The 27,296-nt window shown below is 35.8% G+C and overlaps 1 protein-coding gene across 7 annotated transcripts in view; it reads right to left on the bottom strand.

Moving 5' to 3' along the window:
- Window positions 1–27,296, bottom strand: part of FTO (FTO alpha-ketoglutarate dependent dioxygenase) — a 260,795-nt gene that overhangs the window by 165,330 nt on the left and 68,169 nt on the right. For 6 of the 7 annotated variants that reach the window (XM_075040261.1, XM_075040264.1, XM_075040263.1 and 3 more), the window contains exons 5-7: window positions 22,343–22,422; window positions 20,365–20,508; window positions 12,974–13,093 (exon numbers count right to left, since the gene is read on the bottom strand). In XM_075040261.1, coding sequence (XP_074896362.1) covers window positions 12,974–13,093; window positions 20,365–20,508; window positions 22,343–22,422 — 344 coding nt within the window. The remainder of the gene's footprint in view (window positions 1–12,973; window positions 13,094–20,364; window positions 20,509–22,342; window positions 22,423–27,296) is intronic. The other variant, XM_075040268.1, reaches the window with a different exon arrangement.

Raw genomic sequence — 27,296 nt, 5'->3', positions numbered from 1 at the left:
TAGTATTTAGGGAAAGGCTTGAAATTTTAGGGAAAGGGTAACTTCTGCACAGCCACAACCTTTGAAAGAATTGAAGGCTTTTAATATAGCTCCTCAGTTCTGAAAACACAGTAGTTGGGAGACAGCTGGCAGCTGGATAAGAGTCTCTACAGTATCTCCAAATTACCTGAAATGACAACCATATATATTTATACATTATAAAGTGTGTGTGTATATATGTATACATACACACAATTTTATATATACATACATATATATGTATATATACACACACATACACACACATATATAATCTTTTCTTTAACAAATCCTTCCAAAACAGCTTAGAATGAGACACAGGTAGGTATCTACTCTCTTAGAGGCTAAGTAGGGAATGCCTTCTTCCACGTGCTTTTGACTACACTTCTTTCAGTTAAAAGATTTTTTACTATTTTTAAATGGAGGATTTCTGGAGGACCTATTCATCGCAAAGAGAATTGATGTTCTAATGACTACAGCTTCAGACTTGGGCCCCTAAGGAAGAAGGATGCTCCTCTCCCCACCCGAAATTACCTCAAAGTAATTTTCAGATAAAACAGAGAACACAAAACTTTTAGTAAAAAATAAATAAATATCAAAGTAAGAAACACTGCAAAAAAAACCCCACCCAAATAAAAGAATGTACCTTTGACCTCTGGTAATTCAAATAGAGTGTTAATCACCAAAGGATTAACACCCTCTGCATTATAAATAACATAACCAGTCATCAGGAAATTATAACACCCCATATAATCAAGAAACACTGAAGTCTACCATAGACTTATGCCCAAGCAGTGGGAGGTACTAAGATGGGAAACTAACATACTGTATCAGTTCAGTAAGATTCTGCAACTTCAAGCATTATGGAGAACAGCTCAGTACTTAAACAGATAAACCTCTTTCCCTCTATGTGTACACATGTGTGTATATATATATGTGCACATGCCCATGTGTTTATGTATATAAACACACAAATAATTGACACATTTTAAACATTATATGCATTTTTTAAATCGTTAAAAATCTATGCACTTATCTCCCTGATTTTTTGGGGGTGGTAATTTTATGTTTGCTGGATTAAAATCAGACACTTTTTTAACATACTTTAAGTAACTTTCTGCATTCAATGTAATTAATTTTTGCTTAAACAAGGACTATTTCTCCCTTATTTGGTTCTGTAGTATAACCCAGTAGCATATTAAATGTAGTATTATTACTACACAAAAGCATCAATAAAGAAATTTCTATCAAAACACAACTTTTTTAAAGGGATGAAAAAAAAAAAATCAAAGAAGTCTCTACACACAATATTCTGCTTTGAAGGGGACACACAGCTACCTTATCTTCTGTCATCTTCTCCATAACTGCTGCCCCCATTGCAAAGCTTCCCCTACCCTATTTTCTTTCAAACCACACCATGCCTTTTTGCCTGAGAGCCTTTGCCATCCTTTCCTGCTTTCTTGAAGCTTTCCCTGCCAAGTTTGTTTTCTATTCCCACTGTACCCAAAGGTCCATTCCACCTACGCATCTAATTTCAAGTTTTCCAACCACTACAGCACTTCAAAACTCCTGTCCCAGGAGTCCTCACTCATATTGCCTTTGGTCCTGTTATTCTGTCAACAGAATGGCTCCTAAACCCTCTTTCCCATGTTTTCACTGGCTACTGGCACCTACTGCCACTCTCTCTTTGGCCAACTGCAACCTGCAGTCTGCTGTCCTGCTTGCCTGCCCCCCCCTTTACTCTTTCAAAAACCTGTAAAAGGTGAGTAAATAAATAAACATTAATATACTAGATGAACCAAATGAGATGGGAAGGAGAACTCGCTCAGCACTTACTGTTTCCAACTGTGCCTGTGCCTTGCTAATCAATCTTCTCTAACCTCCCAGACAGGAGGGTTCCACTAAGACCAGGATCCCAACGTTTCCACAAGAGGAAAATCAGACCTTTTCTTTAATGTGGAGTACCTCTTGAAGAACAAAAAGAGCAACTCATCTCAAGGAAGAACAACTCAGTTCAAATTACTTTAATTTGTAATCGTGTTTTCTGCTAAGACCGAGAGATCAGGGGAGAAAAGATGCGCAACCTCACAATCACACCACACTAATTTACCTTCTTCCAAAGAATGATAAATGAAGGTAGTGTCAGAGAATCTGGTAACACAACTGCAAGCAGGCAAGGTCAGGTTGGGATGAACATGGACAGCTCTTCCCATGTATAAAGATGTTAAAATTAGATGGGGGAAAAAAAGAAAAGTAGACTTTCTCAGTTTGAAAAGCCTTTACAATCTAAACTGCACCAGAATTTCTCCTTCAAATCTTCAGTAAAAAGACATACTCTAATTCACTTCTTCATATTGCAGAATAACTAGCAAATTTCACCTTTCTCAAGCCCACTACAAAACCCCACAGGATTTCTTCAACCTTGTGTCATTGCACAACTATGAAATACAGTTTCTAAATGAAATACACTTTAAGGCTGCACCATGAGAAAAAGCACAGCTTAATTAAGTTAACTAAGCTGATTAAGCCATGCTCTTTCACCTATTACAGGAAGTATTTAGCCCTGGAGCCATCACAGCGTATGACATGTTTTCCAGAGATACTGTATATATTTAGTCACTGCAGAAGAGGAAAAAGCAAACACCCCATATGTCAGCATGCCAACAAAAGAACAGAAGAAGTATCAGCTGATAAAGCAGCTGTTTACATCTCATTCTTGTCTGGAAGGTAGGTATTACATTGCAACGGAATAGATGAAGTTAAGAGAACATTACCCCAACACCTCAGATCTGACTGTTATAAAATAATTGCAGTAGGAACACTCTCTCTGAAAATCTCAGTCACTGATATTATTACCTGGCTCTTTGTATGTTTACAAAAAACTCGGACAAACAGATTTAAAATTGAATAGATTATGGCAGCCTTATTTTAAAACAATTAAGATTAATCTTTCTCCTTTGTTGTATCTAAATGAGTTTATATCATTAAAAGAATTCTTTAAAATTTTCAATCCTTTCAAAATGTCTAAAAACAATTTCTAAAATAAAGACATAGCTAAATAGCATTATTCTTATCTTGGCTTTTGTCAGTACAAGGTTGCTGCTCTGTGTCTCATAAAGATTTCTGGCAGAGTGAGAAAACCTGGTCAGTATCAGTCTTTCCTGGGACCTGTCTGAAGTGTCGACAAGCAGCTAAGCTGAATATTAATACACTCTCCATCATCAAAAGCTGTTGCATACCCAAAGGATGAGAAATATTTTAATCAGCTTTCAGCTTGTCTAGTAGAAGTCAGTTTATTCCTTTGGGATTATACATCTATGTGCTCAATTTTTGTCTTCATGCTCTCTCTCTATTACTTTTGAAACTAACAGCAAAGAGCCTAAATCTGCTGTTTTGTTGGAAAAAGCCAACTAATGCTGTGATTCAATTACAGTATTTTACATTTAACAAGAAAATGTAGAAGATGAAAAGCAAAGAAAAAAGTTGAGAAAACAGTCCTGTATCCCAGTTTTTAATAGTAGGATTTCTTAAAGAAACCAGTGGGACTTTTGTTTTATTCAATATTTTTGCAAATTTTCTGAGTTTTCAAGACTGATTCATCTGTTGTCTTACCCATCTTTTACCCTCCGCAGTAGATTCGTAAGTTTTGATGCTGTAAATTCACAATTCTTTTAGCATAATGACCGCCAGTAGGACTGACCCATGAATATATACATGTTTTATAAACATGTGTATCAAGTGTGTCCTACATGAAAGCAAATAAAAGATCAGTAATGGAATAATGGTCTGAAAAGCCTCGACTATAAAACTATAATTGCCTGGTAACCTCTCCTTTCTCTGCTGTCATTCCTCTGAGATGCAAAGTCAGTCACTGTAAGGTTGCATTAATGAAGATACCACTTAGAGGAGAAGAGAAAAAAAAAAGGTGAGAAATACTAATAATCCTAATTATATATTTTTTTAATCCTTTTAAAAGCATCGTAACATTTCAGACTAAGATACAGCCAGGACTTGTATTGGCCTTTGCATTGAGCACCTACATAAACAAAATATAGAATTAATTTTGTGTTACTTCATCCCTACTTCCTTGGGGATGGATGTATTACCATAGTACATGTAATACCTTGGTGCTCCTTCCTCTTCCTGGTAAGAGGAGACAGAAATATAAAGCTTAGCTGCTGAAAGATTTTCATATACTCTATCACCTCAAGAAATTCTGGGAAGTACAACCTTTGTGTACTTGGTACTACACAGCATCAGCATAAATTGGTTTGTACAGGCTAATCTTAAAATAATTTCCATCTAAACCTTCCATCAACAACATAACCAATCATTAGTTTTGAGCAAAGGAGTGAATTCAGTGGTTCCACTACTGCAAATGATTTCAGCACAGAAACTCCTATTTTGTAAAATGGCAGCTTGACATTGGACAGAATAGGAGAACAATCAGTAAAGGATGACAATGAGTAAACTTACTCTGCCATGTGTCTGAATTACAAGGAAAGTCTTATAATTCACTTACCCAAGCTGACTCCCACCACAACATTGACAAAACAATTGACCTTCTAGCTAGCTAGTGAAGCTTTAATCCATTAGTATGTGGCACGCAGCTTGAAGATCAAGCTAAAATATAATTATTAGCAGTGTAAATATGCATGTGTATATAACACGGACACATAAAAATAAAATAATCACTTCGGTTTATTACACAATTATATTGATTCCTAGGCAGCTAGACAACATGAACTGATGCACTATTCCCAGCTATTAAGAGTGCACTTTGCAGAACAGTGCATGCTAAGCATGAAGTCATATTCATCTTGAACATAGCTCCACTGATGCCATTCCTATTCATAAGCAAGAATCTAGCCTGTTCTCACCATTCCCTTAATCATTCTATCATATTACAGAAATTAAAAATGAGTCCTAGGAAAAGAGATGCCATTAATCTGATTGTGATAAACAATCACATTATTTTACAGGAATAATCTAGAAGATTTGCTACACTTAGACTTTATATTACAGTCTCTGCTGTGAGAATTATATAGAGTTCAGATTCTCCAGCAGTTGAAGGAGAACTGCCAAAACCTGTTGTTAACTAGAGACATTCAAGAAAAGCCAGTAATTATCTTCTTACTGCAGAATAGTAAACATTATGTCTACAGCTTCAGTATTATTAAGCAGAAGCATGTCTAGTAAAAAATGAAAAGTGCAAAAAAGATTCACTCAAAAGCTCCTCAGAGCTACAACTGGGAACTGCCAGGAGACGACTGGGGTCAGCCACAACATAGTAAGCGCCTTCTGTTATACTTAGATTGATAGAACCTGCCCATCTGAAAAAAAAAAAACAAACCAAAACCAAAACCCACATTAAAAAACCTTAGATGTGGCCCAAATTCTACAATTTCACAGTAGGGGGGAGGCAGAAATTTGTTAGGTTCCTTCAACTGCAGAATGTTTGCTCCCTAGGACATAGCCAGTAAGTAACTCTTTTTCAGTTACAGTAAAAATCATGGCCTCATTTTATTGATGAGGAATTTAAGACCAGAAATAGTTTGCAATCTAAAATCAAAGTAAGACCTCAACATTCTGATCTCCACACTGATTTTGAAAACCACATTTAAGCTACTTGCACAAGTTAAACAGAGGGTCAGTGAAAGAATTAGCATCTAATCCATCAGACCATAATGCTTTCCATGGCAAGTACTGAAGCAAATCTTTATTTCCTTATATATAAAATGAGAGCTATAAATTTGATCAAAGATGAAGTAACTGTTAAAAAATAGATTGCAAAAATACTATTCACCCTTGATCTTGTTAGGAATTAGAAGGACTGACGATCAGATAGGAAAGAAAAAGTATCAATGCAACAATGGCAGCTTTTTGGAAGAAGTCACCTCCTTCGCTTACAAAAGCCATTTGGAAAGTAAAACAGCTGTATTCTATTTTATAGTGGTTACATAGCCACTAAAATACAATAGCAATAAAACCACGTTTAGCAATCCTAGTTGTACTCTACAAAAACAACAAAAAAAAATTACAGCAATGTAGATGGTGACATTTTAGTCACACTGACATTTGCTTTCACTTTCATTTGAAATCACAACTTCCCCTACTTTGTAACAATCAGTAAAAATTATTCCTGCCAAACCACTGTAATTCACAGTTTCAACACCAAACCAAATCTGCTTTTTGTATCTATGTAGCATGTGCATAAGCATACACACACAAATGTACAAATGCATAGGCTCTATATCTGATCACTCCTATGATTGCATAAATGAGAACTAGAAACCACATTAACTATAGTTAATAATTAACCAAGTTTTATATAACATATAGATACACAAATTTCAAAAACACAGAAAAATTCCTTTTCATGAAGTGTTATTCTCAGTGTTCAATAATGGTCTTTTATTCAGTTTTTCTACTAGGAAATGGATTTCTAAGAACACAAAAGGCTTGGCAAAGAATAATTGGACTAGTAAAACAATAGCACAATACTACTACTACACTATTTCCACAGCAAATAAGCCTTGATAAACACACTGTTGATAAAAAGATCTTTCATTATTCCAGTATGTCCATCTAACATTCTGAGGAAAAAATGGTGGAAACAGCACACAATTTTATACAATCTACAATAGCCCCATCATACTGATTCTGCTTTCACTGAAATCAGTCACGTAGCTCCCATTAACAATAAAAGGGCAAAACCAGGTTCTAACATATCCTTCCAGGACTGACACTGGATTCACAGGGATGCAGCAGGAACTACAATCTGACCTCTTCCCTCTCTGCCACACACTGGGTGACTTGCATTACTACCAAATATATTCTAACACTCTCAAAACTCTTCTCCCACGTTGTTCCTGCTGCCAAGAAGTGCAAGCACTTGCCCCCAGTGCTCACTCCCTATGAACACCTTTTCTCTAGATATAACTTTATATGATTCAGAAGTTACATAAAGAAATTAATTAGATCATCACAGTTAAAAACCCCAACATACCTGTGTATGTATTTGTGTGTAGAAGCATGTACATACACATACAGTCACACTATGCACCAGCTCTGATAGTCTATCCACTATGAGAAAACTTTTACATGTGATGGAGAATCCTGTTTAAGCCACAGTGCTCAGCTCAGACAGAGATCCGTCTATACAATTCAAAGACAAGATTGGGGCATAACCTATATGCACAATTTTGATTTCTGCTGATTGTGTGTTATATGTATTTATGTTTTAAATACTAACACAGAGCTCATCACATTTTACATGCAAGTACATGTATATACTACACACAATCATATACCTCCTATAGTACAAAAACACAGTGAAAACAACAGAAAGAAGCCCTATTATGTATTACAGTAAGAGTTAAGCACAAGACAACAGAATTCTAGTCACCCAAAACCGAAGCTCACCAAGATACAGTTGTGTGCACAAGAACACCTACGAATGTCAAACTCGTAACTCAGGTGCAAATCCACCTAGAAGGGAACACAAAAATGGGACAGCATGCCCACCTCCTTTGCACCATCTGGTGCAGCACACACTACCCGCCACACGACATGCACAGCTGCACAAGCCACCCATGGTCCTTCCATTTGTGCTGTCAGAAACACATCTCACTTTCCTATAGGACATAAATTGTCCTAAACTTTTCCTGGCTTATGCCAGTTTACATGATAACCTTAAGGTTTTCAGCATAATTCTCACAGTATGCTGTATGAGTTGGAAGACTGCCCTTTTGACAATTCCAGGTTATAACAGAAATGTTATAGTAGTTCATATCAACACAGCTTAGATCTCAACCAGCTCACATAAGGGTTAAAAATAGAAAGTGCTATCCACTGGTTTGCTCTGATGTTCCTGTAGATATTGTCACTGGATGTATCCTCAGTAGAATTCTATTCAACACCTCTGTCTTTAAGTACAAAGCTGTAGGCTGTAGCAGCTTTAGGAAACATAAGTATCCTTTTTTCTGCTGCACAGTATCTGTGTGTGAAATTCTCTAAAGGGGTTTAAGTATTTACCCTGAACACTATCAGACAGTTTCTAAAATTTTCCTTATCCTGTTGCAAAAACACTTCAAAGAGAATCATAAACACAGTCCTTTGTGCTTTCAGCACACACTTTGTTTTGGAAGCTTAAGTCTGAATTCCCTCAGAATTGTAAATATTTTTTCTGAAAGATGTGCAATACAACTTGACTTTTTTTTTTTTTTTTTAAGATTGGTCGTGATTCTACTACACACAATGTTGAATCCTTTTTCCCATTTCTGACAGCTAAAAATATTGGGGTCAAGGAAATTAGTGCCAAAAAAATAAAAAAAAGTAAAAAAAAGAAAAAAGAAAAAGAAAAAGAAGTCTTCAGGATCAGGTTTTGTTGTTGTTATTGCTGTTCAAGATAAAAGGTACATTTCCAGAAACATCTGACTCCTAGTATACATAAAACATAACCTGCCAAAAATACATTTATTTAAAGGGTCTGGCCTAAACAGATAAGAAGAGCCCCAAAAGACAAGAAATATGGCTAAAATTTGGGTCTTTGAGCTGCCATGTTGTGCCTACATTTCACAGCTCATTAGACAAACACGATCACCCATCACTGCATGGCCCTCCAATAGAGGAGTATGACACTGCAATATGTAAGCACAAGAAAGCTAGAAAAGAAATTAAAATAATACCTCAGAATTTCTTGAATTTTCACTGACAAGGTCAAACCAATTCAAATATCAGTTAAGTTGCTCTGCATTTTCTGAAAAAAGCTAAACAACCAACCAGCCTGTTTGTGATCCCATTATCTTTTTTTTTTTTTTTAAATATAATTGGTTAGCTGTTTAAAGTGCCAAAGTCTACAAAAGCTAGGATTCCTTTTAAAAGTATATTTTGTCTTATAGCTTTTCATGGTTATTCTGGAACTCAAATACCCTGATTTAAATACATATTTAAACCATTGTTTTAATTTGGAAAAGGAAAAAAAAAAATTATGGCCCTGGGCTGAGATTTTGTAGCTCAAGTTTCAGCCTAGACCCAATTCTAACTGTCAGGCTGTAAGCCCCTGAAGTAGTGGCTTATAGCTGAAACTATGACATACTTCATATGTAGCAATAGTAGCAAATAATGAAATAGACCTCAAAAAGGAAAGAAAAATAATTTTACAAGAGAATAGCCTTGCTCTCTGATTTCAATTTAGTTGTATAAAGTGATAAAAAGCATGCTGTTGAGAATAACAGTAATAAAACATGACTAGTAAATACAGTTTTTAAACTTTTACTAATCAAGGTGAAAGTTGTACAGAAAGATACCAGTTTGCGTGAAATGCCACTTTGCTCATTGTAACTACACAGAATGTGCACACTTCTGCTTTTACACTATATTTATAAATTAAAAGGTGTGCTGTGTTTCATTATCATCAGCTGTATTTTAGGATGCCAAAAAGTGAAACAAATGGTGTAACAACTACTTGTGTTTCAGTTATATCATTAAAACTTAGTTCTTTAAGATCTGTGTTTCATTAAGTAGACCCTTTATTGTAGGCAAACAGTTATGTTGTATATAACTCCAAATCAGCCATACTCTTCTCTACATTTTTGTTCTACAATTTTTTTCATCTTGCCAAATTCCTGCATAAATACGTGGCATTAAATGGAGCCTAGCCTACCTAACATAATTATATATGTTGTGATTCTATACTGCGGTGACACTGATACATTTTAATAATCCCAGTCTCGGCTCTTACCCACTAAAGTCAATAAAGGTTATTAAGGCCAACTGCCATATAAATACATTGCTACATTGCTAAATGGACTGTCAAAGCAGGAAATACAATTCACACCATATAGCACTACTAGCGTCTTCATTTATTTTATTATTTTTCTTAAAAGGACCACTAGATATGTTAAAAAAGTCTTCAAAGTTTTGATAGTTAAGTATAATCACGTATGTTTATTTTTCATTCCACAAACAAAAACCATTTCATTGATTTACATTTTACTTATTCAAATGTGAATCAGCCTAAAACAAAATAAACAAAAAAAGACTGTAGGACTTCTGCAGTTCTTACTGATTTGGCATGGTGTTAAAAGATTTTCATAGCTAAAATAAATGTCAGATTGCAAGGTTTGCATGATATCAGACCCTGAGAGACAAATTGTCTCTCCACTGAATCTCAGAACAGCTACAGCAAGACTTCCTTGCATCACATGAGATTTCAGCTTTTCAGACTTCTCTTTACCCAGAAAGCAAAGCTTGTACAGTCTTTTTTTCAAATGGTAACTCTCCCTTTGAATTCAGCAAGCATTTATCCTGATGTTGCAGATGATAACGTGTTAATCTTGGATGACTTTTAAAAAAAAAAAAACAACCCTCAAACATTTGAATAGCCTTCATATTTTCAAGGGAGGGGGAGAAAGAGAAGAAGATCGGTTGAACTGCTTTGGATTTAATGGTTCATAAATTCATGAGGTAATATTGTGGGAAATATGATGTTTTATCAGAATGTCATTCAAATGAAAGGTTTAACATTTACATCACAAGAGCAAGCTCTAAGTAAAACTATCCTCAGGGAAAGAAATGCCAGGAATAAACATTATGATAAAATTGCTATAATGTACAAAAATATTAAATAATGCCCAAAGGTTTGCAGACACTGGGTTAAACTTCCTGCAGTATTGTACTCTGCTGTGACATTGGAGTAATTACAATTGGCAGAATCAGAAATTATTTTGGAAACTTTCTTTTCTTCTTTATAACTGCTTTACTAAACAAGGGGAAAAAAAAGGCACAAGACTAACTTTTGTATCACTCTAGACACATATATAAAAGAATGTACATCAAGAGTTGGTCAGCTCACACAAAAGAAAAATACGTTGCTTAAGCATTTTCTTTTAAGCAACAATATTCTTCTGAGACAAGACCAACAATTCTAAGAAATTTTTACTTTTAGCATTTTGACACTTTTGGTTTTTTTTAAGAATCATTCAGCTAAAATTATAAATTTGGAGAAAACACATCTACTGTAGACTACTGGGTACCTTCAGAAATACCTTTTTGATTCAACTTAATGCTGTGGAAGCTAAGCATGCACCAAAACACTACACTTTTTATGTTAAATTGCTGTTGAATTTGTTAACCCACAATTGATTTCCTGTGTTATGGAATCTTAGAGATTACAGCTAACTTGAAGCAACAGGGATAATTCTTGATGTTAATGCTACATTTCTATGTATTCTCATTAAGTCAGCGCCTGTTGTTGGCATTAAAACTGCGGCTCAACATTGCCCCCTACTGTCATTTTGTGAAACACTAAAGGACAAAACGTAGGTTAAATCCAAAAAAACCCACCTACCTCCAAGTCCCAAATACAGTAAGCATCAAATTTACTTAGAGACTCAACGAAACAGACATTCTCAATTAACATTCTCTTCTGTCTCCTTCAATAGCTGAAATTAATTGTGATTAATATGTTATAAGTCATAAAACATTAAAGCAATTTTTAAAATTTAAATTAGAAGCAGCTTCTGTCTTGGCCCAATCTTCAGTTTGCTGATAAATATCGTCCTGAGGCCTGCTGAAAGGAGATACACTGACGCCACCATGTTTCTAATTAGACACACATGGTAATGTCACACCAACTGCAGAAAACCTAACCCTTGAGAATTCCTGAGTTTGCTAGTTTTCCATGTTCTCAACACACAATGGATATAAAATAACAATCAAACATTCTTGTCTCTACCTCATCTAAGCCTGTGTTACAAGCAAGTAAGTTGTCATTTGAAAGAAAAACAAACCAAAAGATTTTTTTAAAATTACTAAGGTCATTCAAGAATGTGAGCACATAAGAACACAAAAAATGAGGAATAAACCCCACATAAACAAGTTATAAATAACTTCCCTCCTTTTGTAGGAAAGTTTAATGTTCACTGATTCCTTGTGGCAACTGATTTCACAAATTAAAGTTCCACTTTTCCACACTTATTTTCCAAGTCTGAAACCAGCCATTGCTGGAAAAGTTTACAATACGTTTGAGCCGGTTAGTGAGTCACATTTCCCCCAAAACTCAAGAGCGTATTCTTGTCGCACCGTACCTCCAAAGATTCAAAACCACCTCTACTACCAATCATATTCAGCATCCTCAGTTACATTACAAACTTTTCCAAGTCAACTACGAGCAAATTAAGGCTTATGCTGTGACCAGCAGAAATGACTGAGAAGCAGCTTCTAAGGCAGACATAAGGATAGGAGTACGGCACGTTTGTCAATACGGTTCCTTCTGTGTACAGATCTAGAAGCAGGCATGCTCATAGATGTATCAAACCCTCACACTAGCAAAGCCTCCCAACTCATTCTTTACTTGGACAGCAACAACAAGCAGGCTAACAGTGCTTGTCACTGAGTCCGTTTTCAAGGAAAGCAGGGATGTGCTTTCAAGTATACAGGAACCAGCATCACTACAATTATTCAAGAAACTAATCTCCTCTTGTTGGTTCTAGCTATGGTGTTAAGTGTGCAGGCAGACTACAGACAGATAGTTGTACCTCCAGATCATCAGATTTTACTCTCAACCTTCCTCAGATACATTCACCATTGTTGTCATTGGCAGAGTTGCCCATCTTGGTGTTGTACAAAAAAGTTGACAATGCAGAGTTTCAGGTACCAATCAGTGTGATGTAATATATATGACTCTCATCTTATGAGGCTGTCAAACTTTAAAAACAAGCAAAGTCAGGAAGTAAGTAAAACCTTGGGGTTTTGGATCTTATTTTGTTCACATTTCTTCCGGCTACTGGGGAGAAAACTAAGAGGAGGCAGTGAAGGCTGACATTGATTCTAGTTTTCATATGTTCTGAATAAAGTTTAAAACCCACTACTACAGCACAATTAAAAACTTAATTGTGAGTGCTCTCAGAATTAAGGTCTAGAGGCTTTAGACTATAAAACTAGCACTTACCATAACCTCCATTTTTCTCCAAAATTCTTCCAATTTAGCCATAGGCTTAAGCCACCAGTCAGTGCACTTCAAATACCGCTTGCCTTGAAACCAAAACTGCCTAAGCCACTCAAATTCAACCTGCAAGGTAAAAACGTACAGTAGCATAAACATGTATGTTCCTTATTTGGGGCAGGAATAAGGTATTGCATGAATCCAGCTATACCTGAACAATCCCCTAGAAAAGGAGGTTACCAAAGTACTCATTTCTAAATGCACCCTTACACCTAGCTGTTTATTTTATTTCTATTCCACATGAATTTGGGACCTGAGCTACTCCCTTCAAATCTAGAGAGGTGCAAACCCCAACTTCTTTCTTTACATGTGGTATGTGTACAAAGAATACTAAAACTTCAGGTTTACTCACAATTCAGCCAAATACGGACAAATTCTGGCTTATTTTGATTAACATTGTGGATTTCAAAATATTTCAGTCATATAAAAAAGATTGAAAAAACTTGCAGTAATAAAATTGCTAGAATGCAGCCTAGTCAATTGCTACAGAATGAGAGTGTAGCGTTATAAAGAATCAGAGTTTCTCATACTTTACCAAACAATCTGGTTACAGATAGGCTACCAGTAACTTTGGGATTGACTGGATCTCCATCTGGGACGGGAGATTGCTCTGCTCAGGCAGGGGTGCAGGGCAGAAGGGGTGTCCCACAGCTGCTCCTGCTCCCTCTGCTGGGTCTGCTGTCACAGCAAAACCTGGTAACACACAACCCGCACATCCCCGGGGTGAAAAAAGCAGGTTTCAGCTTTTTGGGGCATCTGAAGTAACAGGTTTTTTCTAGGACAAAGCTTGTGTGGAAACTGTACTTTATGAAGAAAACAAATTCCCCACTGAAGCAATAAAAATTTCATCAGGAGCAAGCTAATACTTTTATTTGGAATATGAAACACAGCAAGTGATGTAATACTTCACTTTTGGTTTTTTTTTTTTTTTAAAATGTCATATGTGGATGGCCCATCAATGTTAAGACAAGAGAAATATTAGCTTACTAAAACATAGTACAAATATATAACTCATCAAATATTCTTTAAGCAAAATAATTCCATTTATCCTAATTTCCAGTGAGCCTTTTTCTCTTTAATAGTAATCCATAGCTCTGCTCTTCGGAATTCTGTATTTATCTTTGTTGTGGTAGTTATGTTTCACACAGAGTTCAAAGCTCCTTTAATCATTATTTGTACCACAAGGAAGTTTTTGTTTATACCTGCTCAGCTCCGATAATGCAAATAAAGACAACCTGCCAAGGTGAAAGAATAAAGAAAACTGCCCAAAGCTGTCACCTAATGCTTTCTTTCCTGCAAGGGTGAACAGAATGGCTGCAGAAATCTGAAAGTGTTCCAGTTAACATTAACTAAATGTTTGGTCAATACATGTTAAAGACCATAATAAAAGATACTTAAAAATTTGAAGTGTATAAAAAGAATATTAAAGCAACTTTGTTGGTAAAATATAACAACATGATTAGTTGGCAAACATAGATCTTAAAATATTTTCAAAAAAACCTGACTGCTAGCCTAGTGACTTTTTAGCACAGAAGTTTGATGACATCCATCCTAAAAAAAGCTGAAGGAAAGTTAGCTTCCTCTACCGTATTAACAAGGTATGAAGGATCAAGTATGGTTTGTTAAAAAATCCGTATACACAGTTTTGGGAAGGCTGAGCATATCGACAGTTCAACTAGAGTTTCAAGCACTAGATACTTTTTTTCTTCCCCCACTTCTTTTTGGTTTTGCTGGCCTCTACCACAAAAGGGCTATAACACATGATGTCTGGCAAACATGCTTCATGAAATGAATCACATGAAGCCATTAATCAATGAAAAATTTTTTTTTTTAAATTAAAATCAATGTTACAATATGGCTCATCATATTTCAGTCAATCTGATTTTTGACTAGTCATATTGATTTGTTACATTAATCTACATAATTTCTGTCTAATTCAAGTCTGACATCTTGGCCAAATTTTAAATGTATCTTGATCCTATACAGAGTATACAACTTGACCAGGAAGAGCTGCTTTTCAGGTGCAAGAGGTGAAGTTTAGCAACAGGCTAGTTAATTTTCTGCAGGATTAGCTGGTCTCATCAGAGGCCAGTGTACCAAATTGCAATATGTGGTTGTTTAACGATGACGACTACCATTTCCTAGGGCTCTCAAACTCAGGTCCACATTCATCTCACAATGTCTCAGTTTAGCTCTAAACTGAGTTAATAAAATGGAGGTTGGGGAGAAAAACAATGTTTCACCCACCAACTTAGCCATCAAGCTGCTTGACAAGTGACTGCTCTGTACTATCACCTCTAAACAGATAACTGTTGATTCTGGAAAAAAACCAACCCCATTACCTCCATGAGGCAATGGTGACAAGATTTCTCTATCACTCTGTCCTTGTTTTAGATACATGCAAGCATAAACACTTAGTTTTGCTAAAATCTCGAGAGATTCCAGTTATGCTAAGTTTGTTTGGTATTTTAAACACATGAACACTTTTTACACCACATCCATTACTAAGCACATATTTTAAAAAAAACACATGCCCTCTGCTTTCGAAGCTCTCTTAAAAGCTATATGTCTTCCTGCTTTCATTGAACTCTATTCAGGAATATCTTTTCCTGTAGCAGAAATGCACTCTATTGGCTTGCCTCCTTCCGCAAACAGGAGGAGCTGTACCAGGAAAAAAGCCACAACAGTAAATACTGGAGAGAGACAAAAAACTCAATTCTAGCCTTAGCGGAACTGAAGTTACAGAACATTCATCTTCTGTGACAAAAGTCTCAGGTTAACAGCTCTTGCCAAGGATTTTGTAACAGAGTTTTAATTTGGAGACTCGCATGTATCAGAGCTAACTTTAGTTATCATTAGAAAGCATTTTACGTGACCGAACAGGACAAAGCTTAACATATAAAACTATATATGCTGAGTGTTTGAGGAACAATTTTCATCTCCTAATTAATTTTCACTTATGACTTACATCTGTGCAAGTAAGCTCAGAATCAGACCTCATATGTCTAACCAACATATTTTCAAAGTTGTCCTTTAAACAATGATTAAAGGCCAATTTTAGGTTATAGTCAATACTGGGTAGTAAAAGGCCAACAGTAGCATTTGACATTTTGTGAGGCAGTGCTCCTCAGTCAATTATTCAAAAGTATTGGTTATTAAATGCCACACATGTAGGTGATCTATATTTTCTCTCTGCCGTACTAGCCAGCCACCAACCATGCTGTCAGCTCACTGTGATGTGCTAAAACATATTAACCTTCCTTTGGCTGTGCACACTGCTACCCTTTCTCAGCAGTGACCTCAGTGTCTAACACCGTATACCTTCAACTTAGCTAGCCTAGGCTTTTCTACATCCCTGTACATTCACCACACTTAAATTTATCTACTGCTGCCATAAAAATAGATTTGCTGTAGGCAAAAATCACTGTACCTCACAAGCAAAAGAGCAACCAATTCAGTCTCAAGTTTTAATCATGGTAATCAGGATTTGATAATCATGGCTAAGTAAAAACCCTGATGAGGACAAAACCCTACCTTTGCAAACTTAAGTACCTACTTTGAAACCTGCTACGTTTTCAACACAATCCGTAGATGATAAAAAAACTTCCTCTAGTGTTTTACTTCACAGAGAATATCCAATTATTAGTTTGGTGTTGGCAAATAAAGAAGCCTTGAAACTACCTCACACAACATGAACTATTACCAGATTTTGCATTACTCAGAGCAAGGAAAACAAATTTTCTTTGAAATGTGAAAAATAGGCTGGCAATGAACTTTTCTACAGATTTATTTTTATATGTATGAGCATTTACATCATCTGTCCAGCACTGTTTTATTACTTTAAAAAGCATTTACTTGCCAATGGGTTTCCCCAGGTCCCCTGTAGCTCTGTTTGGGACATACCCAGCAGCTGTGCATATTTTGGAAAGCCAAGTGTGATTCAGTAGGGGCAAGAGTTTCACATTTGGTGAACTCTGCAAGATCATTTATTTCAGAATAAATTATTACTGGCCAAACAGCAATCTCATTGCTTAAAGGGGTAACTTCAATCTCTAACACTATGCATGCATTGTTAGGCTATTGTATTTCACAGCTGTCCAGGTAATTACTTCTGTCCACCTTGCTACACCCTGTTCACTGGATACCCTGCCGTTTAAGTATTTGTTCAGACTTCAAGCCCATAAGCTACTCAGAGAAGCAGCACATGAACACCCTTAATTAAGGTTATCTTTACTTACAACTACAAAGTACATACTGGGAGTGAAGTGACTCACACATCTAACAAACAGCACATACCTCGCAATTACTCAGATATTCCTTTGAAGGCTGTTTTAGTGAGGGAGACCATGACAACAAAGCTATGTCTTAAGAAATATTAAACTTATACTTGGCTGCCCACTATAGATGCTGAGAACCTCCTCAGGTTAGCATCTCACTTTTTTGGCAGGAATACCTCTGTCAAGACATCCAAGACAGGGCTCTGACAAATGAACCCTGGGAAATCTAACATCAGTAAAGACATCCCCCAGATACTCACCCATACCTCTTTTAGAGGTTTCTCTGCCCACCAAAAAAAAAATGGAAAAAACTAAGTCTCCACCTATGCTTCAGATCTTCAGTTCAAACCCACTTTATCAGCACAGCAAGTCAATTTTCCTGTCCAGGAATACGAAAGTGAAGGCACAGAATCATACCTCATTCTTTCAGACTTGCTCTTAGGCTTTTTCCCTGTAGCAGACACAGATAATTCATCCAGGCCTCATTTGGCAGAGCAGTTAATTTCAGCACAGACTGTGAATCCGTGCTAAACTACTATATTTTAGCTTAGTCACACATAGCCTGATGGTACTCTGATTGTATTGTTCCAGTTAACAGTCTCTGATGACTACTTCAGAGGTGCCAGCAAGAGGGGTAAGAAAAACAAACCCGTAGCATTTCAGGAAGGCAAAAAAATCTAGAACAATGGCTGCATCTAGTTATCTGAGTTAAACCCTGCAAAGAAGTTCAGCTATGATAATATTTGAAAATAAAATACAACTGTATCACCACCACTGCAGACGAGAATACTACCTAATTTCAAGCTCATGATGTCTGGTCCAAAGGAATAGAAAAAAATTCACAGGGAGGTTTAGAACTAGCACAGAAAGCTGTATATCGGACAAAAATACGCAAGCAAAATTGGGTGGCAGTTCTTCATTAATTCTATGTTTGGCTTTTTGTGCAATTTTGTCTTTTGTATTTAAATACTAACAAACTAAGGAAAAACAAGAGTCACCAAATCCTGACCACACCAATCAAATGAAAAACTCATTTTCATCAGTAAACAGTTTCTTTAAAGAAACATGTTCTTGTTCTTCACCTGCCTAAGAAAATTTGAACCTAAAACCTGTATTAGTGCCTGAAAATATAAAGATTTATCATACAGTGAGTAAAAGAAGGTAGGAAGCTTTTATATGTAAAAAAAAGTTGCATTAGCCTCACAGATTTGTACGTTTTCACTTCAGTGACGTTCAAAAAAGAAATGTGCATTTACCACAGTGATAAGCCACTAGCAATTTTGTCTACTTGTGCAGCAAATAAATGAAATCTAAGTAGCACTTCAACATATGGAATTTATCCTTCAAGTGAAGAGGTGACCTTGGGACAAAAAAAAAAGAGGGGAGTGGGTATTCTCTTTTCAAATGAAATATAGATCCAATGTGTCTACTAAGTCTAAGTGCACAATATGTACAAGTTAAACAATGATTTCTGTTACAGTACATCCCATATGCGTTAACAGGAAACATCCCTGTATGTCATATAGCAAAATTATTCAGGTGACTGCAAACACCAGGGGCTAGTCTCTCACCTGATGTAAACTGCACATGTCTTTGATGTTAAAGGACCCGTGCAAATTTACACCAGCTGTGCATGTGGCCCTAGCTGTGCAAACCACATATGCGTATAGTTTTATGAACTGAGCCTGATTAATGTTTTGTAAAACCCTGCATGCATCAGACTTCTTTAAATTGCTCTAGGAGCCATTTTGCTAAAAGTCAAGGGTGCAAACCTTTTGCCATCACTATACGCAATTTTACCAACTGACAATACAGATAAAAATGCGTTCTACAAAGTTTTAGTAGCAATACATATTATTATATTCCTCAGCAGATATCAATTTAAACAGTTTACACAAATTCTAATTTGAGTGAAAATTACCTATGTACTATATGGCTTCTAACAGTGACCATACTTATCTTAGTAGAAATACAGCACAGGTCCTTCAAAATTTCTGAATATCGATGTGTTGTAAAAAACCACTGATACGTAAGCAAAAAGTGGTTCAGAAGTTTGTATTAACTGGTTGCTAGAGCTGTTTTTAAAGAGAGATGATGATCAGTGCTTTACAGTTAGGAACAGTTTAAAGCTTTGTTTTAGGTAGGACAGCTCTCCAGAGCAGCTAAAACATCTGTCATTTTAAACTCCTAATGCATAGCCTTGACTACATTTTCTGTAACTTTAAAAAAAGAAAGAAAGAAAAAAAAAGTACTAAATTTACCATCTTCAGTAACACTATCATTGTAAGAAGACCTAGTCCATTGTCACATATTCCTGACTCTACCCACTAACGCAGATTAAGCCAAATTACATTTTTTATGATACTGCCTACTTTTATACCACAGGAAAAATTACCTGTTTCCACAGTTTCCCAAAATACCATCTGATATTTTCAGTTCATTTGTCAAATCAATGTGTTTGTTAACACTCCAGCTCTGTACTTCAAGCAAGAAAGCACTGCCAGCTTCAGTGGAATCCTACAGAAGTGCATTGTTACACTTGCATATTTTGTAGCACAGAAAGATCTGCTTAAATATGTTCCTCACAATTATTTCCACTGTATCTTCTTCAGAATATACTTTAAAGCATGTACTCACACTTGCGTCACACCTGGCATTCTGTAAAAACCTGGTTCAACATCTGATGAACAACTGAAAAATTTTACCTGCTCTTTCACTCTCATTTTTTTTCTCTCTCCCTTTTTCTCAGAGAAGCGCTATAGTAGTTTGGTTTGTCCACCACACTATCAGACTTCGTGTAATATTACTGAAACTACTCTTTTACTCTACCAGCAGAGGGATCTTAAGATGGAACAATTAAAACTTCACAGGAATGAAAGAATCAATCCAAGTTAATCTCAATTACTGTACCCAAGTAAAAAAAGTCATAAAAAACACATTTCAAACTTATACAGAGCAATGCCTTGTGAGCAACTGAACACACTTAATTGCCATTAACTTTATGAGCAGACTGCACCTCTCAGAACCTGGCTGAAGTATTATCAGTGCAGATCATCTCACCTCATTATGTATTTCTTCTACTTGCTTTACAACTGCAGTTTCCAGTGATTTCAAAGATAAAGCCATTGATTCAGAATCAGTCTGTAAATTCTGGAGTGCCAGTTCACATTGTCCAAATATGTATTCCAATGTTCCTCTTGAACACTGTAAAGATACAATAAAAAATGTATATATAGCCACTTCAGAATATATGTATTCCTCAAATATACTGAAGTATTTGCTTCTGAATAATCAAAGTAAAGGAGAAGAAGGTATGTATTTCTGTAACTTTATTTCATGATCTTTTAAAAAAAAAGCGTAATGCCTGCTGGATTGTTTGTATAATTATTGACATAAATTATGCAGAAGTCTAATCCATCAAACATCTAGCCAACCTGTACAGCATAGATTGAAAGGACAAAGAAAAGAATTCTTTTTAAATTTACTTTACAAATATGGCACACAAAAACATGAGTATACCTTCCATTGCTTCCTGAGCAGTTTTTGACGGTACTTCAGAATCAGTTAGTTTTACTTGCCCAGTTATATGGGCTCATAGTAACACTAAAATGGAGTTCCTTATCCAGTCTGAGAGAGCTGTTTGCTTATGAGGTATAGAGAATATGAAAAAAACAATTTTGTACTTCTGCCCATTTTGTTTTGTTTTCATTAAATTTCCTTCAGAATTAGAGGGAAATCTGTAAAAATCCTTTTGAAACAAAAGAAAGATGAAATCTACATCTTTTAATTATTTTCAATTAAATATCTGTACCTTCAGTTAAATTTCCAGGAATAATCTTGAATAAGGACCCTCTGGTCTCATATTCTTTGTAAAAAAAATCTCCATACTGCACAACTTGAAGTCACAACAGTTCACAAAAACAAAACATAATCACTTAATAGAGAAGCTTTTTATACCGTAAAAATAAGTGTGCATTTTCCTGCAAAAGTAACATAGAGACAGAAGCAGTAGGTCAAAGCACTCTTAAAATGAGAGATGAAAAATACAGAATAATTTGTGTTAAAAGGTACAGTGTACTTGAACTTTATGTCAAAGCTTTATGTCAAAGCCCAGTTCAAGCAAGCAGAGTGTATATTTGTTTGGGAAATAAAGGCACATTTTTAATATTACAACTTATATGTATGTATATGTCCATGGTCAGTGCTATTGCTTTATTTCCACTCCTGTACAAATTAGGAAGAGTAATCGGGAAAAAAAAAGAAGTATATGGATACATGTATCTCTCTTGCTTCAATAGTGGTATATATTGCCTTGCTGAAAGAAGGAAGTGGTAATTGCAATTTCTTAAAATATCTTTTTACAATACAGTCATCTTATTTTTTTAATATGCTTTTCCATTAGAATACTACATAAACAAAACTACTGATAACACCATGTAAAGGAATAGGGAGGTCTAGTTAAAAAAAAAAAAAAGTGTCTTAGCACTTGAGAATACCAGGGTGAAGCCTTGTTACCTCAGAATGACTCTGAGACAACAGACTCTGTATTATTTTTCTGCTTCTTCAATCCTCAGATGCACAGAAGGATCCAATTTAAAGCATACTTATGACTGCTCTTAGCTGTTCTGAACCCCTAAAGGCCATTTTTGCCAGTGGACACTGCTGACATGTTTTGAGTATTTCTATCTTATCATGAATATTGTCTTTCAACTAGGACTGGGATATGAACACAGCAAAGAAGCTTTAAAACATTTCAGGTAAAAATACAGTTGTTTCTACATTTCATCAGTAATCCATGAGGTGTGGTGTAGCACATTCTTAATTCATATCTCATATGCCTAACTCTAAGTTTGGGCAAACTACCAATACAGAAACAAATGTACCTCAATCAAAAAATAAACAAATAGCAGTTGTTCAAGTTTGAGTCACAAGCATAACTGTGACCCACAGTTCTGGATAAGACAGCATGATGCTACATACAGGGTATCAAAATATTAGTTTTAAGAATGACCAAATAGCAAACCATTTTGGTACTTACATCTGCCACTCTGTGAGTTGAGCTGAATCGAGGTGAAAAACCAGCCAGAACACAGTGCTGATGTGTCATATTGAGATCATCTAGGGACAGATTAGAAAACCTTAAGTACAGTGAAAAATTATACTTAATAAAACATATTCTGGCTGAACATGAATTAAAGACACGACACTAAGCATTTAAAGAAAAAAGAGAATTCAGACAGATAGTACTATCTTCATAGAGCTCTAATGTTTAGTAGAGCATGATAACTATTCACTGTCCTAGTGTTACCAAGATCTCTATTCATATTAGTTTTCTCCCAGTTTATACAGTTTAGAAGTGGCATTTTCCCACCTCTTATGGGAAAAGTTCAACTAAACAAATTAATTCTTTCAAAGTCAAGGACACTATAAATAACAGACTACTTGCTTCTTAAAAATCACTAAACAATACTGTACTGACATTTCTTGAAAAAAGAAACAAAGAAAGAAGAAAGACAAAGACATATTATTTCATCTTTTTATCTGAAACTTATCTGAAGTTTTCCCTTCACCTCAGAGCCAAGAAACTGGGAACCTAGAAAGCACAATCTGCTCAAAGACCTGTCTCCAAAGTATCTCCTTTGTGACTTTCTTGTAGCCTGCCAGAGGGCTGTCATGGACTTGAGTTCACAAACTGTCAGACGACCCCACAAACCCTGTAGATGGAACCTACTTGGTTGCCATCAGAGTTTCAAAGTTATCATAACTGAAGAATGCTTGAATCCTGACAAACTAGAACTTTTGAGAGGAAACATATTCTTCTGGAAAAGTTCAGACTAAATCACTGTTATGCTGAAAACCATTCATGAAGTGCTTTCAATTCAAACAGTTTTGGTGTTAAAATTATGTTGCCCTCTCAACCTTAATTAGACATTCAGAAAAATCTGTAAAATCACTCCTGGGTTATAGTTTTGTAAGTTAGCAGAAAGAGACTAAAAAAACCATACAAAACTATGTGACCTGGAGTGTCACCAAGCAAAAAACCATCATAGACAAAATTAGAAGACAGGAATAGAGGCCTACAAGCTAGTTAACTTGGAGTCTGTATTTTCAACAATACCTATTCTTTCAGGGAATTTAGCTTCAGTCATCTTAATAGAGCATGATGAGAAATTATCAAGCTTCATCCTTCTATCACATAAATATAATTTCTCTTTAAGAGATCAATATTTGCATACCTGAAACCTGGTGTCCCAAATTCCTACTAATTTTTGAAAACACTCTTCTGACCATAATAACAGACTATCAGATTGAAAAGAACACAGTGTGTGAGGTTTAATGGTATTCTCTTTACTACTGAAAAAAGATATGCTCTAAAACTTTTACTTTACCTTGCAACAAGTCTGCAACTTTAAAACTGAGAAAGTCTAATGAATAAGAATTCAGAAAAATGACTGAATTTATCCTAGTTGTAAGAACAGTGTCTTATTTTTATGAATTTTATAAGCAACTACTAAAGTTCATGACCAAGACAGCAGATAGCATCATAAACTTGAAAAAAAAAACCAAAAAAAAAAAACCAAACAGAAAAACAATTTATATAAGGAATAGGCAGACAGGTGTTATGAAACAGGATTGAATTCCCACTGAGAAAGTTTAGATGAGAAGCTTATTTTCTATTTGGACAAGGTCTGCAGGTAGGTGAAGTTGAAAAGCTTGAAAAAACACTCCAAAACAAAAAAAAAGAACATAGGAAGAAGTCATTTCCTACATAAACATATGAGAGTTAAATTGCATACAGCCAAGTCTTGCAAGGACCACAGAACAGTATTATCTCTGGACATTGCAATATTTAAGTATCACAATCACTTGTGATACAAGAAGAATTGCAACAGAAAACAAACCTAAACACTTCCACCACCCCATTCAGTGCCCGTTCATTGTGGTGTGTTTTATGTAGCAAACAGCATTAAAAGTACTACATTTTGATTTGCACCTTTATTCAAACGTTTGGCAAATCTTTCATTGTAGAGCTCGCCCTTGAAATTGATGTCTCTAATCCTTTATGACTCTAAGATGCCTGTAATTTTAATTTAAGAGTTTATAATTCATCTAAAACTGTAATCATACAAAAATAGCTGAAGCTTCATGGATCGCAGGTCTCAACAGAAATTTGAAAAATACATTCTAGATCTTAAAAGATTACAGTAGAGATTTGCTTTTCTTTTTCTTCTAAAAATATATTAATTGAAAAGAAAAAGCATTCTTTGTCAAATTGGCCATTGTCCATTTGGCAGCAAAAGGTTTTATTCAGATACAGAACACTATGTCCAGATTACTGTTTTGGTTTTAAAGTCAAACCAAAACTGTTACCTTCCTTGGACACCCATGTCAAAACTACCACAGTCCTCTTGTGGTTTTAGGTAAAATATATTACATATGGAGTTAACATCAGTTTTACATGACTAAACACTGACCGGTGAGGTTTGGTAAAACAAAACACAGCTTCTCCAGTATTAAGCATCACATAAAATACATGCATATAAAAGTAGGAACATATATATCAGTCCTGCTTTGGAAAACTGCATACAGAGAAGTTATTTGTCAGACAGTTCTGAATCTGTGGTGAGCTAAGAGCCAACATGGCATCTTTTCTGCCACAAAACAGTGGGCCCTTATCTTGCCACAAATTCAGGACAACTATGGCAGGGACATCTCAATTCAGTATTTATTACAAAAACAAAATGCCACAAAACATGTGAACTGTCTAACGCATATGAGAAGTGGCTTTTTATTGTAAATCACCATTAACACCAACTTAGCAATGTATTTAGTACAGTTTCAAGAACGGCCACACAGTCTCTTCTCCTTAAAATAGTCCTGCCTTCCATATAGATGCTTACAAGATGCATATGTCATTTAACTAACAGCTAGGTAAGAAAGAGGTTTTTGAGAACTGGACTACAATTTTCTGCTTATGTGACTGTTCCTCTCCCAAAGCTTTCCCATGTCTGTGAAAAATGCTGTCACTTGCACAGACTATTTTTCTGAAGTTTGATCAGGCTTTTCACTTGTTTATAAATTTTAAAACACTACAAATTACCCAAATTTAAAATAGTAATTCTAGAAAACAATCAAGAAAAACCAATGACGTTCAATACATACTAGAGTGCTATCCTGATCAAAGAGAATTTTCTCAATCAAAGCCTAATCACACACATTAAAGCTATACGTATTTACCTGTATTAACAGGATACCGTTGTGCCACCAGTCACTGTGCAAGTGTGGATAATTACTTGCACTTCAGGCAGCATAATGCCTAAATCAGTTTCCTCAAACTACTGATGATATTGTAAAGGGCTTGTTTGTATTCAAAGGAACACAACTTGGTTTGTAACAGACACTTGGTGTTTGAATGCTGGAAAAAATAACTTCGTTTTTCTGTCTGAGGTGGACCACCTAAGAAACAAGGACACTATTTCCTGCATACAGGTATATAGCAAAATCTGTATTTCCTTTAAATGGATTGGTTTATTCTTCTATTTCAACCACTTTCTGCCTGCTACTCCCAATGAATCGTCTGCCACCTTATTGCCAGATCCCATTGTAGGACAGCTATAGCTGAGGCAAGATTTATTAAAAGAAATTAATCACCTGTATGATTGTGTACAGGTGGCCAAAGCCACCTTGAAAAACAAAATTATCAACCTGAAGTCTGTTTAAATAATTTGGAGATCAGATTTTGACTTTACAGATGAAGTACTAAGAAATCACAAGGAAGTTTAGCAGATGATCCGATTAGTTGCAAATGCATAATATTATTTGACACAGAATTTCCAGCTACAGAAATTTCACATAACATACCTTGTGCAAAACATAGTAAAAAAATGGAGTTTTTGTTTAATACTAATCCCTATTCCTCACACCTGCAGGAAAAAGAAAAAACAAAACAAAACAAGACAAACCCCAAACCACCACCAAAAACTAAAATCCAAACACCACGAAACTATCCAAGGTACTTGGGTGCTTTAATACATGTATCCATACAAGGCCTCTGTAAAGTTGATAACTGACACAGAACAACCTAAGGGTAAGGAGAGGTTAAGGGACTTGCCAATGTTTGCATGGAAATTCTGCGAGAGAAGCAGGCTTACAGCACTTAAACCTAATGCTATTGTTTTAACACCTAACCACCCTTCTACTATCAGATGCAGACTATTATTCTCCATGTGGACCCCCTTATCAGACAAGCTTCTCAGTGATTTTCCTGCTATTTACAGACAGCAGTACATTTTGGAATTTGGATGCTGCATATTCTATTTTAAATGGTGGGAGCAAGTTGATGTCATAGATCTTTCTGTCCCTCCCCTGCACAGACTTCTGCCATCCTGTTCTTTTCTCAGATACATCCCTCCCAGCACAGAATCTCAGCACGGTCCTCTCCACTGCTTGAAACTACTGCCAGTTCCTCTCTTTTCTCTCTGATACTGTTCTTCTCAGTCCCTGTCCCTGCTCTGTCCCCACCTCACTGTATGCTTTCTTCTAGACAGCTGAATTACCTGGGCACCAACAGCAGAAACACCGAAAGCCCTCTGTTTGCTTAGCCTTTGTTAGAAGAATGGACTAATGGATATGTGTATGTATATACACTTAACTAACATACATATACTTGACTAATTCTACTACTTAACTAATTATCAGAGCACCAGTGAGGTGAGGAGCCAAAGCCCTCAGAGAGAAACAATGACTGCATACCCAAGTCACTACAGACTATTAAGACAACAACAAATACAAGGTAGGAAGAAAGGAAATTAATTCTTAGCCAATCCTTACTGAAAGGAGTAGGGACTAAAGGCCCCAAACTTATTACTTCTAGGTAAAGAACTTCCCAGGAAAACACAAACCACAATGGAAAATGCTCACAGAATTAGCAACAGGGATTTATATCATCATTTCTATCTTCTTTCAAGTGTTCTTCCTGAACTTTTTTGACA

Source organism: Buteo buteo, chromosome 11, assembly GCF_964188355.1.
Source record: "Buteo buteo chromosome 11, bButBut1.hap1.1, whole genome shotgun sequence".
Taxonomy (NCBI): domain Eukaryota; kingdom Metazoa; phylum Chordata; class Aves; order Accipitriformes; family Accipitridae; genus Buteo; species Buteo buteo.
The sequence above is the reverse complement of the archived record's forward strand: the minus strand, read 5'-3'. Positions and strand labels throughout refer to the sequence as shown.